The sequence below is a fragment of the Heteronotia binoei genome, chromosome 15 (genome assembly GCF_032191835.1).
Source record: "Heteronotia binoei isolate CCM8104 ecotype False Entrance Well chromosome 15, APGP_CSIRO_Hbin_v1, whole genome shotgun sequence".
NCBI classification, from domain to species: domain Eukaryota; kingdom Metazoa; phylum Chordata; class Lepidosauria; order Squamata; family Gekkonidae; genus Heteronotia; species Heteronotia binoei.
Window position 1 is genome coordinate 28335149 of NC_083237.1, and position 17480 is coordinate 28352628.

Below are 17480 nucleotides of genomic sequence, written 5' to 3' on the forward strand. Positions count from 1 at the left end.
CAATCCACGGTTAGGTTAGATCAGGACAGCAGGTCTGGGCCTCCAGGGTTGCTGCTTTCAGGTGATAGATTTTTGGGGTTTTGCCTCCTGAAGCTGGATTGGCCCCTTCTCTGCTGGCAGGTGTGTCATTTTTATTGCTATTGGCAGGTTTTTTGTTTTTACTGACGCTGTGCTTTTAAATAAGGTTGCTAACCTCCTGGTAGGGCCTGAAGTTCTCCTGCTATTAATCTCCAGATGGTACAGATCCGTTCTCCTGGAGTAAATAGCTGAACTCTGTGGCATGCTGAGGTCCCTACCCAGGCTCCATCCCCAAAATCTCCAGGCAAGGCCAGCCTTGCCACTGGCAAACTAGGCAATCACCTAGGGTGCCAACCTTCTGGGGGCTCCAAATTGAATGCCCCCATGTCAATCCGTGATGTTAGCGGGGGGTGGGGGCAGAAGTTAGCCTTGCCTAGGGTGCCAGACAGTCCAGGGCTGGCCCTGTCTCCAGGTATTTCTCCACCCAGAAACTGGCAACCCTGCTTATTTTAAACGCTTATCTTGTGGAATAAATCTCTTATGTGAGAAACTTTCCATGAGATCCAGTATGGTATTATAACTTTAAGACTACTTCCAGGGAGACCAGCGTTCCTATTCCCGCTTGCCATGACATTCACTAGGTGGCTTTGGACCAAATCCTTTCTCTCGCTCAGCGGAACCTACCTCACAGGGACTGTTTAAAGCCTGTTGTGAGGATAAAATGGAGGGACATCCCATAGCATGAGCATCTCGGAGCAAAGAGTGGAATAACAGCTCGCTACAGTCAGAAAAAAAAGATTTAAAAAAAAACATCCCAAACGGTTTCTTAAAGCACTTGAAACACACTCGCCATGATCACACACACTCGCCTCTCCTTCCCTCCTCCCCTCCCCTCTCGAACTTTCACTTTCCAACTGGATTTTGCCAGTTCTCATAGTAAAATCCAGCTGGAAAGCACTGAAAGTGCATTATTTAGGGCAGGTGATCGCAGCCACTAGGATCTGGAAAAGTTGCTTTCTGTTTCACATTTCGAGCGTTGGTTTGAGTTATGGGATTTCTTGTTCTGCTACAATAAATAACACCAAAGAGGCTGTATGTGCCTATCACTTGGCGGACGGGAAATGAATGAATTTCAGGAAGAAGTGATTTCCAGTTCCGCTACTTACGACTCTAACCTCCAGTCCTGACGATTAAAATGTGGAACTGGAAATTACTAGCTTGGAGTTTCCCCCCTAGCAATTCTTCTGCCAGACGCACCACGTGACGCGCCGTTTCCTACAGCCCGGAGCTTCCCCCCCCTCCCCTCTTGAACGCTCTCGATATTTCGCGTCCCTCGTCCGGCCACGCCCACGGACCATAACGTCACAGCCCCATGACGCACAGTCTCCGAACGCCGGCTATATAGGCTGAGTGACGCAGCCGGCTATCAAAACATGCCATTCTAATCTATTCACTCCAAAAAGCAGCCGCCGTATCGATAGGGAGACATGGCCAGTGCCGCCGCCGACCCTCGGAGTTCTGCCAAGGTTGCCTTTCAGTTGATTCCCTGCGCCAGCCCCGGAGCTGTTTGCTGGAGCGAACTGATCCCTGGATAAGACCCCAGAGGTAAGGTGGAAAGGAAGGGAAGCGGGGCTCACCCTACTGCCCCCAACCACGGCTCTTTTCCGACCCGCTAGATCTCCTGGCCGCTCCCCCACCCCTTTCCAAGCTCCTATCTGTGGTTGCCATTTCCTTCTGGCCTCACCTACTCCCTGCCCAGGAATCCTGTCTCCCAGATTGCCGGGTGGCTTGACCTCGTCCCACACCCAGTTCCAGAAAACCCAGTAGTCCTGTTTCCCAAGAGGAACGCCCGGTTCCTGGTTTCCTTGTTTATTCTCTCAGGGAACCCGGGCATCCTGGCGAGCACCCCCACCCTCCCTCTCGGGCCCCCGTCCACCACCCTCACACCTCTGCGGCGGGCAGCCGCCCAAACCTTTGACACCCTTCTAATTGCTAGGCAGTTTTGGTCCTTATTCTTGCATAATGCCTGAGTCAAAATGGTGCCGGTCGATCTTTGGCGCTCTCTGCTAGAGCCACCCGGGAGCGCTGCCTTCCTAGGAAAGCTGCATCCCGATGCTAACCCCTGCCGGGGCATCTAAATCTTATTTTCTTGTAATATCTTGGAACTCATTCAGTCTATGAGAGTTCCCATTTTTACCCACCGAAGCCTTATGTTTTGTGTTGCCCCCCCCCCCCCAAAAATTCTGCTCATCTTTCCTTGTATGTCCAGATTTTATTTCTGCCGCCAAAACTCCTTGCATTTTTGCTTTTTCCACACTAGTGTGCCCCTTTCCAGTTATATATGTATTTATCCTCTTCTTTTGCCATTGGTGACCCCCAACAACTCCTCCCCCTTTTTGCTGTATTTTCACTTCTCTCAAATGCAGAATTCCTGGGGAAGACCAACCAGGGAAAAAAAAAACCCCTAATTTAATGTTGGCTCCCCCACCCCCAGCATTGTTTGTTAAGCAGTACCTTTGTTTTTTTTAAAAAAATCACAATCCTGCCTTCTGGTCTATCCCTTGTTCACAAGGTGTCATTCCCAGGTCTCTCCACTCCCCCGCCCCCATCTTTCCCAAATATTAACCTACCCGCTATTAAGAGCTTTCTCAGATTTTGCTCTGGGGTGTCTATGGAGGTTTGCCACTCTTTGGGATGATAGATTTCTATGGGGAGCCCTAGCCTTTATTTTGGAGAGGACAGGATGATCATCAGGGTCTCCTGGCTGTCAAAATCCAGGTGTTCTCCCAACAACCATCTGCAGCTCTGCTGCTCCTGTACATTGTCCTTCCATGCATCATTTCCTTTGTGGTGATTCATAAAAGCAAAACTTCCCCTCCCTTCTCTTTGCTTCCTCTCCCCTCCTGCTCCCCCCCTCTGTTCCAGCTCTAACCTGTTGTGGTCAGAATCTTGGCTTTTCTGCCTCTCTCCCCGACAGCAGCACACGGGAGCCAGCCGGTTGTGTGTGGATGTGAATGATCCCCCCACTTCTGCTTCCGGACTGGGGTGTTGCCAGCGTTCCAGGGGCACTTGCTGGAGCTTGTTTGGGGCGCGCCCAGGATTAAATCAACCTACACATCCCAGCCAGGAAAACAGTTCAGAGCTGAAGGAGAAATAAACTGAAGCTCACAGTCAGCAGGGGAGGAGGGAATTCTGCTGGAGTCTGGGATATAGGCCCAAGGAATGCAGGCTTCTGGCCTCTTCCTCTGACTTGCTAGTCTTGCTCAAAAGATCTGACTGGCCTTTACTAAACCCATGGCACTTCCTTTGCAAAGAAATAAGGTGTCTGTCTTTCACCAGACTCCAGTCTGCCCTGAACTCCCAAAGAACCCAGGATTTCTGACCTTTCCAGATCGAGTAACATACTGCACAGCTTAACCGCCCAGTTTAACTTGCCCCAGGGCTCAGGCAGGTTCCCTGAAAAAGTGGCATAACATCTCTCTAAAACAGGGCTGAAATCTATTATCATTAGCAGGGCTTGGCCTGGAGTGCAACAATTCTTAACAGGACCTCTGAGCATGTGCAGGATGTCATTTCCCCGATCAGTAATCAGGACCTGTATTTGCACAGTGTGGATTAGGGAACAGTCTTTTGTGAATTGATGCATCCCTCCCCTGAATGTATTAAACTGCTTTATATCAGGTAATTGCTCCTGCTGAGTCATTGTGATCTGCTGATTGGCTCTAGACCAGGGATGGCCAAACTTGCTTAATGTAAGAGCCACAAAGAACAAATGCCAGATGTTTGAGAGCCACAAGAGATAAACATCAGATGTTTGAAAGCTGCAGGGCAGGCAGGCAGATAGGCAAATAGATTGGGGAGGGAGAGATAGAAAGAAAGAAACTTTAACTTTAAATGCATTCTCCAAGCTGCAAGCTGGCTTGACTTGGAGAAGAGTGTCAGAACTTGGATGAACTTCAGAAGAGTCCAATACTTGTTGCAAGTTAGGATCTTTATTTGAAGAACTACAGTACTATAGTAACGAAATAACAGTAATGGCGATTCTGGGCAGTTGGTTACATTTTATGCCCACAGCAAAGCATAATAAAACAATAATTCACACGGTCTCAAATGGTTGTCTCTTCTTCCCAGCCTCCGTTATCAGCAAAGGAGGATGCCCCCCTGTTGCGAAGGCCAAACGGCCTGGCTTCAAAGGGCACCTGTGGATGTTAAGCAGAGACTCTCTGCCGCCTGCCTTACTGCCCTAAATATTTGGCATAGCAGAGAGGCCCGGGTCACTGACCGCTGTCAAGCTTTCTAAGTTGCAACATGGAGTCAGTTTGGTTAAAGCAAAGCAATCAAAGTTACAAGTTCTGACATACTGCCCCCCCTAAGCTCTTCGGCTTGGGCTTGTGTGGGTACAGTAGGTGAAATTTTCTGAGTAATTGCGGTGCGGATACATCAGTAGCTTTTACCCACTCATCACAGCTAGGGGGAAAGTACTTCCACCTGATCAGATAATATAGCACCCCCCTTCGGATCTTAGAGTCTAGAATATCTAACACCTCATGATGACTCTGACCCTTCACTAATGTCGGAGGCGGCTCCGGGGGGCGAGGATGAAACTGCGTAGCTCCAGGATCCTTGCGAAGAAGGCTGCAATGAAAAACAGGGTGGATCTTACTTAGGGATTTGGGTAACTCTAGTTCCACATTCACTTTATTGATAACTTTCTTTATTTTGAATGGCCCCAGGTACTTGAGGGCAAGTTTGTGGCACCCTTGAGGAAGGGGCAAGTTTTTGGTGGATAGGAACACTGTCTCTCCCTCCTTCATTTCCCATTGCGGGGCATGTTTTTTGTCAAAGTGTCGCTTATACTCCTTTTTTGCTTCTTCCAGATTTTCTTGGATCACTTTCCACCCTTCCCTTATCCCCTCCCACCACTGGAGGCAAGAAGTGGGCTCTTTCAGTCCTGCAGGGAGGGGGAGGTTTGGGAAAGGCTTTCCCTCGTAGCCGTTGACTATTTGGAAAGGGGAGGTTTTGGTAGAACTATGGAGGCTGTTATTGTATCCATATTCTGCGAACGGCAGAAGCTCCACCCAATTTGTTTGTTGGTAATTAATGTAACACCTTAGATACTGTTCGAGAAGCCCGTTCACTCTCTCCGTCTGTCCGTCCGTTTGCGGGTGGTAAGCGGAGCTAAGACCTTGCTCGATGCCAGCTAGCTTGCAAAACTCCCGCCAGAAGTTGGCAACGAACTGTGGCCCGCGGTCACTAATGACCTTCTCGGGGAATGAGTGTAGGCGGACCACGTGATTAAAGAAAAGCTGGGCCAATTTCCTAGCTGTGGGCAATTTCTTGCAGGGGATGAAGTGGGCTTGCTTTGAAAAAGTGTCAACCACTACCAGTATCACTGTTTTCCCCTGGGATGGAGGAAGTTCCACTATAAAATCCATCGACACAACGGCCCAGGGTCGACTGGCCGTGGGGAGGGGGACGAGGTGGCCGGGGGGTTTTCCTCCCCGGCGTTTGGACATGATGCACGTAGGGCATGCTAGCACGAATTCAGAAACGTCTCTTTTTAGTTTTGGCCACCAAAATTGTCGAGTGATGAGGTGGAGGGTTTTTACATACCCAAAGTGACCGGCCAGGAGGTTAGAATGGCTCTGTTCTAATACCTCCTTCCTCATAGACCTAGGCACATAGATTTTCCCTTTGTGGAGCCAAAGTCCCCCCTCCCCTTGCTCGAGCCCGTCAGGGCGCTCTGCTCCTTCTAAGTCTGCCTCTGACGCAAAGCGTTCCTTTTGCGGTAATTCCGGGGCCCCGGTCTTTTTTCCTGAACGGGTAGTGACCCCTCCCGCGACTGCTGATGGGGGGATGAGAGAGTCGATCACTTCCTCTCGTTGACTCTCGTGCTGAGGCATGCGTGATAGCGCGTCAGCCAAAAAGTTCTTCGTTCCTGGGATGTGTTTCAGCACGAAGTCAAATTTTGCAAAGAATCCCGCCCACCGGATTTGTTTGGCCGTCAGTTTGCGGCGACCCGTGAGGGCTTCTAAGTTTTTGTGGTCGGTCCAAATTTCAAAGGGGACTCGGGCTCCCTCTAACCAGGATCTCCAAGTTTTCAAGGCAAACATTACTGCAAAAGCCTCTTTGTCCCACACCAACCAGTTTCTTTGTTCGTTTGAGAATTTGTGTGAGATATAGGCGCAGGGACGCAGTTCCCCCTCCTCGTTCCTCTGCATCAATATGGCTCCTACGGCGACGTCGGAGGCGTCGCATTGCACCACGAAGGGTTTTAGTTCATTGGGGTGAGCCAGTATTGGTTCAGAGGTGAAGAGTTGCTTAAGCTCTTGGAAAGCATGGTGGCATTCCGGCGTCCATGTCAAGCGCGCCCCGGGTTTTTTCGCTGCTTCCCCCCTCCCCTTCGTTTTTAGGAGCTCCGTGAGAGGGAGCATCACCCGGGCGAACCCCTTAATGAATCCGCGGTAGAAATTGGCGAACCCGAGAAAAGATTGTAACTGCCGTCGGGTTCGGGGTGGTTCCCAATCTAGAACAGCTTGGATTTTTGCCGGGTCCATCGCAAGCCCCTCCCCCGACACTCAGAATCCCAAGCAGTCTAGTTCCGTCTTGTGGAACTCACACTTAGACAGTTTAGCATACAATTTGTTCTTACACAGAGTAGTCAATACTTTTCGCACTAGGGGCACATGGGATTCAAGATCTTTCGAATAGATAATGATGTCATCAAGGTACACCACCACCCCCTTAAACAGAAACTCTCTCAACACTTCATTTATAAAGTTCATAAAAAACCCCGGCGCTCCCTGGAGCCCGAATGGCATCACTAGATATTCAAACTGTCCCATAGGTGTGTTGAACGCAGTCTTCCACTCGTCTCCTTCCTTAATCCGCAAGCGAAAGTACGCGTCTCTGAGATCTAGCTTAGTGAAGATCTTGCCCTCGGTCACTGTGTTCAAAAGGTCTCTTATCAACGGGATCGGGTAAGCATTGGACATAGAAATCCCATTTATCCCGCGAAAATCTGTGCAAAGTCTAAGCCCCCCGTCCTTTTTCTTGCGGAACAGTACAGGGGCAGCATGGGGGGCCATGGCTGGTCGAATGAAGCCCCGTTTCAAATTTTTGTCAATAAATTTTCTCAGTTCCGCTTTCTCTGCCCAACCCATGGAATACAGTTTTGCCTTTGGCAGAGTCTGCCCGGGAATGAGTTCGATGGCACAGTCCGTGGGGCGGTGCGGGGGGAGTTCGTCCGCCTCCCGCTCACTAAAGGCTTTCCTCAAGTCCCTGTATTCTTTGGGGATCGATCCTATCTCTTCGAGGGTGAGGCAGAGTCTTTCATTCTGCGGGGGTGCTTTCGGACCCCACTCGGGTCTCCAGTGGTGGTGCTCACACCGCCAGTCCGGGAACCGCACGATTTGCTCTGCCCATCGAATGTCCGGTTGGTGTTTTGCTAGCCATCCCGATCCCACCACCACATCGAAGGAGCAGGACGGGGCTATGACAAAAGTTTCTACCCCCCAGTGCTCTTCGGTTCCCACAGGGGTGGCCTGGGTCTCTAGGGTGCATGGTTCCCCCCTCATGGGCGACCCGTCCATTTGTTCAAATTGGATGGGGTGGGGAAGGGGAGACGTGGCTAACCCCAGCGCCTCCACTAAGCGGGGGGTGATAATGTCTCTCGTGCACCCAGAGTCAATCAGGGCCCGGGCGTGCATAAATCTTTTCAGGTTGGGGTTCAAAAGGGTGACCGCCATGAACAAAAGCCCCCCGGTAACTCTCACCGTTAGTAGTGCCGGCGTTTTATCGACCTGCTTCGCGGCACTGGTTAAAGCAGGTTGCTGTCGTTTCCCGCCGACTCCTGATCCCAGGACTCCTCGCTGGACTCCTCTATGGTGGTAACATCCTCGTCAATCGCCAAGGAAGTGGCGACGGTGCCCCGACTGGGCTCCTTCGCTCGCCCGCCTTTCTTTTTCGGCGCGGTGGGCGTCGATTTGGGCTGCATCAGGGTCGGTGTTGGCTTCCCTGGGCAGTTCGCGGCCAGGTGGTTCGGATCCCCGCACCTGAAACACTTCCGCGCTGCGGTCGAGGGGGTCGAGGTTGCGGGGCCCCGCTTCCCTTCCGTCTTGCTCGGGGAGGGGCTCGACTTTCCTCCCTTCTTGCCTTGTTGCTGGCGTCGCATCCCGACGTGCTGGAGGTCGGTCTCTACCTCCCCGGCCAGTTGGATCCATCCTACCAGGGTATCTGGTCTTCCCTGGTGGTAGCACCGGTCTAGGATGTTCGCGTTCAGGCCGTTCTTGAACGCGGTGTATTTCATTACTTCATTCCATCCCCTGGCTGCCGCGCAGTGGCCCATGAACTCGGTAGCGTACTCTCGGGTGGTGCGGTTGCCTTGCTCTATTCTTTGTAGGGCCGCGATGGCTTTCTCTTCTCGCAGGGGGTCTCCGTACTGTCGGAGCATCGCCTGGAGGAAGTCTGCCACGGTGGCTAGCTCGGGTTTCCGTCCCGTATAGAGCCCCACGTACCATTTCTGAGCCGGTCCCCTCAGTCTGGAGGCGATGTGGTCTACGCGGCTTGCTTCCGTGGGGTACCCCGCTCCCCAGTGCGTGAAAAACGTGTTGCACTGGATCGTAAAGTACTCCACCGCTTCTCCGTCCCCGTCGAAGGTGATTTTCAGCTCCCGGTGTCCTCCCCCGTCTCCTCCGGCCGGGGCGACAGGAGCCGGAACTACCGGAGCCACCGGCCCACCAAGTGGTGGGGCCGGGGGTCCCGCCGGAGGGCCGGCTGGCGGTCCCGCGGGTGGCCCAGCCAGGGGACCTGCTGGAGGGCCGGCCGGGGGCCCAATCGGGGGTCCTGCCGGAGGACCGGCTGGCGGCCCCGCGGGGGGTCCCGCCGGGGGCCCGGCCGGTGCGCCTGCCGGAGGGCCCGCCGCCCCCCCCCCCGGGATTTGCCCTGCGGCCACGACCCCCTGGAGCGTGCGGATTTGGTCGCGAATCGCTCCCAGGTTCTGCTGCATCTCCTCCGCCATAAGGGTTCTGGAGGCATGAACCTCATCGTGGATTTCTTTCACCCAATCGAACAATTCGTTGCGTAGTGTTCGGATCGGGTCCCCTCCGCCGTAAGTGCCGAGCCCCTCGTCTCTGGGCTCGTCCTCGTCCCCTTCTCCCCCGCCCGTGGCGATAATTCGGTAGCGTTGCTCTGCGGCCTCCATAGCGGCCGTAGACTTCCTCGGGCTCCAGATTTGGGAAGGAAAGGCGTCGACGGAAAACGGCGCGGGGACTTTAATCTTCCTCCTCGCGCCAGTTACCTTCGGGTCGAGGGGTTCCTCGTCTGGTGGGATATTGGGCTCTCCGTTGTCTGGAGCCAGTGCCGCCATCGGGCCAGGTTGCCAGTTCCGATAAGCCCAAACAAAGGGATTACTGTTATAATGTCAGAACTTGGATGAACTTCAGAAGAGTCCAATACTTGTTGCAAGTTAGGATCTTTATTTGAAGAACTACAGTACTATAGTAACGAAATAACAGTAATGGCAATTCTGGGCAGTTGGTTACATTTTATGCCCACAGCAAAGCATAATAAAACAATAATTCACACGGTCTCAAATGGTTGTCTCTTCTTCCCAGCCTCTGTTATCAGCAAAGGAGGATGCCCCCCTGTTGCGAAGGCCAAACGGCCTGGCTTCAAAGGGCACCTGTGGATGTTAAGCAGAGACTCTCTGCCGCCTGCCTTACTGCCCTAAATATTTGGCATAGCAGAGAGGCCCGGGTCACTGACCGCTGTCAAGCTTTCTAAGTTGCAACATGGAGTCAGTTTGGTTAAAGCAAAGCAATCAAAGTTACAAGTTCCGACAAAGAGATTTAAAGAGAGAAATGCCTTCTCCAAGCTGCTTGATAGGGTGGTGGGGGCTTCAAGAGCCACACAATATGTGTGAAGGAACCACATGTGGCTCCCAAGCCACAGTATGGCCACCCCTGCTCTAGATTCTTCTCCATCAGAGTCTTCCCCCTCCTAGTGGAGATCCTTTATACAGCAGGGATTGAACCTGGGACCTTCTCACTGCAAAATATGTGCCCCACCAACAGGTTTGCAACAAATGGGCAGGGTTATGAAAATGAATCTTCCAGACTTCCCTCTACCACTTTCCCATTCTAGAGCCCCTAGATTCTAATAAAGCTTATGGCTTATCCTTATTTCTGTTTATTTTCAGGTCAAAAATGCCTCCTCACTTGTCCAACGAGTTGGCCTTACAGCCAAAAAGTCTAAACATGCCCTCTGTTTGCTGTGATCACTTTGGACTCATGATGACCAAAAGACTACCTCTGGAATCAAGCCCATCCTCTCCTACTGGCAAGCTTGACAATACAGCTATGCTTCTTGGACGTGTGGCTAACCTTGCAATGTGCTGGGTTAAGAAATGGTTCCACCTTTGGCGGAATTTCTCTGGAGCACTGATGAGGGCTATACAGATGGGCATTGCCAAGGGGGCCTGCAGCCTGGCTGCCGCAGCCTCTTTGGAGAAAGTAAAGAGACCCTCGGGAGACAAAGACAAACTTGGGAGAGATAAAAGCAAACTAGATGATGGAGAGAAGGTCAACTGCAAAGTTGACCATCAAAGGTATCTTATCCTGAGTAGCCTTGAAAGCTGGTCCCAAGAGGATGTAGAAAGATTAATTGAAGATGGACATTTTGGAGAATGCTCAGAAGAGTTTTTCAGTAATGCTAAAATGGCTAAGATGGATTTGGAAGATAACACTGCAGTGTGTCTAATACGTCGTTCCATCTCCTTTGACTTTGAAGATGATTTGGAAAGCTCATCAGACGAAGACATGGGACTTGAGGATGCAGAGTATCCTGGGAGTTTCCCCCAGAATTCACTGAAAGGTTTGGGTATCAGGGGATATTTTGAAGATTCCTGTAGCTCCTGTGAAGAGTTTGGGGATTTTGAAAATGATCTTGAAGGAGAATCTGTGGAAAGCGTGGAGAGTCCCTCTGTTTCCCGGGAACGCAGGGAGAGTGTCGAACATAGTGGGGATTTTGTGGTGTTTGAAGAACAAAGCATGGAAAGTACATCAGATTCTTCAGAATGTGGGGGATACCTGTCACAATACGGGAAAGCTAAGGAGAACTTGGGAACACCTATCATCTCTTGTGGCTTCAAGAACCCCCTTGTGGTCTCTTTGTTCTACAGTCCATCAAAGGAAGATGATGATGATGATTCAGAAGACTGGTCAAGTGAAGACGAGATGGAAGAGACTGGTCAGTCGTATTTAGATGGTGCTGTTTTGGAAAATGGAGATAGTTCTGCTGCAGAAAATAATTCTCAACAGCAGGATTTTCCTGAGAATTTCTGTGGATCTTCCTTCCCCAACATGGACCCTTTGCATTCACTCTGTGTTTCCAAATCAATTCAGCCAGCCATCTTCAACCCACCTGAGCCCAAGAAGCACAAGGAAATCACAGTCTCCTTTCATTTAAGAAAACCAGATTCTAAGCCGGAAGAGTTTTGTAATCCTCCCAAACCATCTTCCCCAAAAGACCGAAGATCTGTCACTGGGCATGTACCTCACCAATGCTGCCAGTTGGAAACTGAAAGAAACTGTGACTTGGTCACCGTAGAAACATCCTTAGGTTCCCAGAAGGAAAGCCAGGTGGTTAAGAAGGTGAGTCACATTGAAAAATGTTAATGAAGTAAACCAGAGTTCTTGTATTTGGCTTGTGGCTTTCTGTTGTTCTGTAATTAGTAGTAACACTCCTGATTCTGCCTCTCACCATCAGTAATTGGATGAGAATTGCCTGTTTCGTTCACAAATACTGGGAAAAATGTGACACTACGCATGATTTTTTTACCACTCTTACTATGGTTTCTCACCCCTAACCACCATTGTGTTAATGTGGTGGATAGTAGGGCAACTTTGCTTTTACTAGCTGCACAACAGACAGGAAAAGGGTGGGTATCCCAATATGAGGTAGGCTCAAAACTGTGGTATTGTAGAGTGTGTCAAAACAGGATTGCTATTTATTTGGGGAGCGTGGGAGGCGATGAGGGGCCTTCCCAGAATGCCAGTTCCCACTAACTTTTAGCCTTGAAATTGTCACAGGACACTCTGTTGTTAATTCTCCTGAAATTACTATTTTTTTATTGTACTTATATCCCACCCTCCCCTGATGGACTCAGGGCAGTTAACAGCAATTAAAAGAACAAAGAATTAAATCATTACAATAAAATCCTTAAAACATCTCAAACATATACAGTTTTAATCCCTAGATGGCATTATTATTAGTTCTTGATTAGTGCTCTTTACTATGATGTTATTAGATGTTGTTTAGCACATTACACTACACAGGAGCTAACATTGCAGTTAGGGATGTATGCATGTGCTGTATTTCATTTTGGTACGATGCCCTTGCAGACCTTTTTGTTTCACCTATTTTCAACACTGGCATTCCAGATTCTTTTATTTGTTTGTATAGGACAGGAAAGAGAAACAAAGTGGCCTGAAAAGAGAAACCGAAGTGAGAAGCTGAAAGTAGTGGGACTGCACAGTTTAGGGTTACCAGGACTGCGTTGAAAAATACCTGGAGACTTTGGGGGTGGAACCAGGAGAGGGCAGGGTTTGGGGAAGGGAGGGGCCTCAGCATGGCACAATGCCTCAGAATCTGCCCATCAAAGTAGCCATTTTCTCCAGGGGACTGATCAAAGCTACCACGTCTTTCAGTTTGCAAAAATATATTACAAGGATTGTATACAACACATAATAAAAAATACAATAATGATAGAGGCCGGCGGTGCTAGGGCCTTTTAAAGTAACAGAAATCCCAAGGGGCCAAAAAAATGCACCCGCTTTCTTAAAAGGATGTCTCTATATTTTGATGATGTTTCAATTCTTTCTTCAGTTTAATGTCTTAATTATTTAGGAACCCCATTCTACATTTTCTAATCACAGCATTAAGCTTCTCATTTCAGTGTGAACATCTTTTTAAGAAAGTGGCTGCACTGAAGCTACACTCCTCAGGAGCACTCACCTTGTGAATGTCAGTTTGGACTTATATCTATTCCTTTGAAGACGGGGTTTTTGGCCCCTTGGGGTTTCTGTTACTTTAAAAGGCCCAAGCACCGCTGGCCTCTATCATTATGGTATTGTTTATTATGTGTTGTACACAATCCTTGTAATATATTTTTGCAAATTGAAAGATGGTGTATTACTTGGTGGCTTTGATCAATCTACTGATTACACCAAGTGCCCTTCAAGCAGCAGATTTTCTTCAGGGGAGCTGATCTCTGCCAGCTGGAGATCAGTTTGTAAAAGCAGGAGATCGCCAGGCCCCACCTGGAGGCTGGCAACCTTAGCACAGTTTGGCAGCATCCCTAATTATAATGCACCCCCAACAGAATTATTCACAGGGTGTGCGCGTTTATAAGTGAGAAACAGTGGAAGTGAATTTGTGGGATGTAGAGAAATGGCTGTCATTGATGACCAAAGGGTGATTTCCCCAAGCCTCCTCTTTCTCATGCTATGATGTCTCCCCAGCCAGCCCTCCCTTTCTAGCCTCAGACCCTCCTCCCACACCCTCCTCAGTCTCACCATTCTGGAAAGAGCCAGAAATACCGAGTCCCTGCTCTGTGTAATGCTAGACTTCCAGCAACGGAAGTGGATGACGTAAGGCTGTGAGATTCCTGAGCCCAGAAGGCCCCTCCCTTGCCTTCCCTTGCTTCCTTTGTGGAAGTCAGTCATCTGAACTACTTGCAGATCCACTGTGCAAAAGCTGATGATCTCAGAATGCAGCAGTTTTAGTGTTTTTTGGGGGGAGGTTTTTGGCTTAATAGCACTTAGTACATTTTCTGTGGCAAGCTCAGAGAGAACTACCTCAGCCTTCCCCAGAGCAAACTGTTGGGTCACACCGTGGATGCTTAGGATTTTAATTGAATTGGCTCTTGACTCAGGAATGTGGGAGAACAAAGTCTATGTCTCTGAGCATGGAAGGAATGCCTTTTCCACATGCCTGAGTTGGCACAGCCAGCCACTGCTGCTGTTGTTGTTGCCATCAAGTTATAGCTTACGACACTCCTGTAGGATTTTCAAGGCAAGAGACCATCAGAGATGGTTTGCCATTGCCTGCCTCTGTGTCAAAACCTTGGTGTTCCTGGGTGGTCTCCCTTCCAAATATTAGCTGGTCCTGCTTAGTTTCTGAGATGTGATTCGTTCAGGCTAACCTGGGCTATCCAGGTCAGGGCCACAGAGCAATTAAGGGTAGATAAAGGATTTCTAGCCATAAAGGGTGGATTCTGAGTTGCACTGAGCCCCCACCACCACCACCCTGCAAAGGGAGGCGCACAAAATGCTTTGGATAAAGTGTGGTTAATCTGTGTCAGACAGGGACTGTGCATTCCATGGTCAGCCTGAATGGTGGCCTTTGGTTTTTGTCTTGTGTGTAAAACAGGAATCCTGTGGCACCTTGAAGTGAGTCTGCTTGCTTCATCAAATGCATGGGAGTCAGTGTGATTCCATCAGACTGATTTGTATTCACAAACAGAATGTTACACGGAGAGGCCAACTCAAAACAAGACCCAGTCCCAAAGTAATCTGTTCACTCAGCATGGGCGTAGGACACTCCTTGCTTTCATTAGATAAGCAAAACATCGAACCGAGTGCAGGATGAAATGAGATAAAAAGATATAGGGGAGAGTGTGTCACACCCATGCTGTGTGAATATTACTTGTTTGGAGTGGATCTTGGTTTGAACTGATACCTCCTTGTAACATTCCCCTACCTTTCTGTTGCATGTATAGATCAGCCTGATGAATGTACACTCCAGTGCCTCTGAGGAAGTGAGCTATGCCCCGGTTTCAGCAGCCCACTGTGAGAGGGTTGGCTTAGCATAATAATGTGTGTCAAGTCAGAGCTGATTTATGGTGACCCCAAGACTGGGATTTTCAAAGGAAAAGATGAGCAGATGTGTTTTGCATTGCCTGCCTCTGCATAGCAGCTTCTGTTGTCCTTGGTGGTCTCCCAAGCTCTGGTGAGATTGGGCTAGGCTGGGCTATCAGGCTGCTTGGCATAGCAAAGTAGCTTACAAAACTGAGCACTGGATCAGGAAGTCCGTGACTTCAATGTCACATCAGCCAGTTGGGGGCTTGGAAGCGCACAAACAAACAGGAAACTTAAAGATAATACTGGTCTGTTTTACAAGTTAGTTGTAAAGATAAAAAACAGAGCTATATAAAGTGTTACGGTTACTAAACATAAAGCATAACTCAGGGTGATCTAAAATGGGGCAATGGGCATTTGTTTCGATGGCTCTAAAGGAGCACTGAATGATGCTCCTTTATCAGCCACCTTTAGCCATGGAAGCAAAATGGGAACCTCTGTGCAAATAAAGCACCTCTCTGAATACCAGTTGCTGGAGGCAACAGTGATGGTGGGATGGCTGTTGCCACCAAGCCCTGATTGGGATGCCTTTGGCGTGATCCAGCCAGTCTGTTTTTAGTGCATTCTTAAGAACTGGTGTCCTGTGCTTGCTTCTCCTCCCCAGCATTGTTTGGCTGGAAAGATGGCAAGAATGAAGAGTTTATCTGTAGGAGGCAGATCAGAGGAGCTTGGTTTGTTTTGCTAAGAAGGGACGTGGGAGCTGGGGCGGGGGGAATGCAGTGTGGAAGGGAGTTCCTGTTTGAATGCAAGGGGCCCATGTTTTGAGGAAGGGCTTTGGGTACTATTTAACAAGATCATTGTTTGGCCGTGGAGCCCACTTTAAGCTGTAAATTTGGAAGGCGGTTTCTGAAAGTATGGCTGAAGACCAACAAAAAGGTGGTGAAGGTCTGAGCAGTGGTTTTAAGAGGGATTGTTGCCACTGCTAATGAGCACCCACCCCTCTTTTGTCTCTGATGTTTTATTTCAAAAATATGTTTGACCAAAAGCTTTGGTGAGATACACTGCCCCCGGAAAAGCTGTGGCTCTCTCAAAGCAGTTTCAGCCCCCTCAAACTATAGTGCATTGGAAACGTGCACTTTTGTGTTTTCTCCACAGAATTGAGAGGAGAGAACCTATCGCACAGGATTTCTTATTTTCTTTCACACGTATATATCCATGCTCGGGTTCCACAGCACACAACTGTCCCTCTCTAAGAAATACCTGCTATAATCTTCTTGTCTTTCCCTTTCATCCTTAGGTTCAATTCTCTCCTGAGGTCACTATCCATACACTGGTGGTCTGGGATTATGCTTCCCGAGCAGCTCGCCGTGGCCCCTGGGAGGAAATGGCCCGTGATCGCTGTCGTTTCAAACGCAGAATTACAGAGGTGGGAGCCATCTTGGAGCCTTGTCTGGAGAGGGAACATCGCGCCAAAGCATGGAGGAAGATCCATGGGGCTTTGGGCCTTGCTCGGCCAGAAAACACTGACAATACACTTCACAGTTCAGCTGGGCAGCAGAAGCTGCCGGCCTAAACAAAGCTGCGAATGAAATGGCTGCTCACAGTGGTGCCTGTGAAGCAGTCTCTCTGCGCTGAAACACAGATGAAGGATGATGGGATTTTTGATAGCAAAAGCATGGGAGTCTGAATTCAAGACTGCTAGCATTTCCTGAATTAAAGTGGCAGGGGAGGAATCACAAGACACTCATGCCTTGCATGCACACGACTGTACCCATTAACATGGGACATATCTGTTCTCTGCCTGTAGCCTACAGTGTAGCGAGATTACCAAGCAATCTGACCTCACATTCTATATCCTTTCAAGTGGGGTTAGACTTGAGGGAGGGGCCCAGGCTCAAGCTGTTTTGGGTTCTCCTTTTCTGAACAAATGCACTGATCCTAAATTATTGCTACCTCAGATTCCTGCATTTTGTATCCTCCACATAAAACAGAACCACAGTTGTAGTGACAACTGTGTGTACAAGTCAGGCCTCTGATGTAATACTTCTGGGTTGTTGCAACAGTGAGCAAGGCTTGTGAAATGTGTTTGCAACAATGAGGTGGTGTGTTGGTATTACCATTTTATGGGCAGGGGAAAAAAACCTGAAGGATGTTCAGAGAATCTATGGCTGGATGTAGCACTGGTACCAGCTCCCACTAGTCTTGAATATTGTTGTATGACAATGCTAGATTTAAACAACTGGGCAGGCTAAAATACCTTATTCACATAGTATTCCATCTGGCAGGCTTTACACTAAAACAGGATTTTAGCTGCTGTAGTTACAGCATTAGAATTCTGTGTGTGTAGGCCCTACTGGGAATTAAACCCATCTCTTTTAAACTGGGACTGAGCCTTCGGGATACCTGTAAAAACTGTCTATTTTCAGGATGTTTTTTAAATATTTAAATTATTGCTGTCTGGAGACATTTGATTAATCTTTCAATATCATATGTAATAACTACCTGACAGTTTGATATTTTTTATATTAATGTATAAATAAATTGGTGTTTCAACTGTCTGTATAATTTTTTTAAAAAATCAAAGCTCTTTGCTCCTGCACCCAA

The 17480-nt window shown here is 49.0% G+C and overlaps 2 protein-coding genes across 2 annotated transcripts in view; one reads left to right on the forward strand and one right to left on the reverse strand.

Moving 5' to 3' along the window:
- Positions 1 to 3037, reverse strand: part of PLEKHA4 (pleckstrin homology domain containing A4) — a 78375-nt gene extending 75338 nt beyond the window's left edge. The window contains exon 1 of the mRNA XM_060255492.1: positions 2951 to 3037. The gene's annotated coding sequence lies outside the window, so the exon portion shown is untranslated. The remainder of the gene's footprint in view (positions 1 to 2950) is intronic.
- On the forward strand, positions 1368 to 17434 carry PPP1R15A (protein phosphatase 1 regulatory subunit 15A). The gene is made up of 3 exons (XM_060255491.1): positions 1368 to 1623; positions 10217 to 11669; positions 16174 to 17434. Exons 2-3 carry the CDS (start codon positions 10224 to 10226, stop codon positions 16447 to 16449), a joined length of 1722 nt encoding a protein of 573 aa, XP_060111474.1. The 5' UTR covers positions 1368 to 1623; positions 10217 to 10223; the 3' UTR covers positions 16450 to 17434.
- The last annotated feature ends 46 nt before the right edge of the window (positions 17435 to 17480 follow it).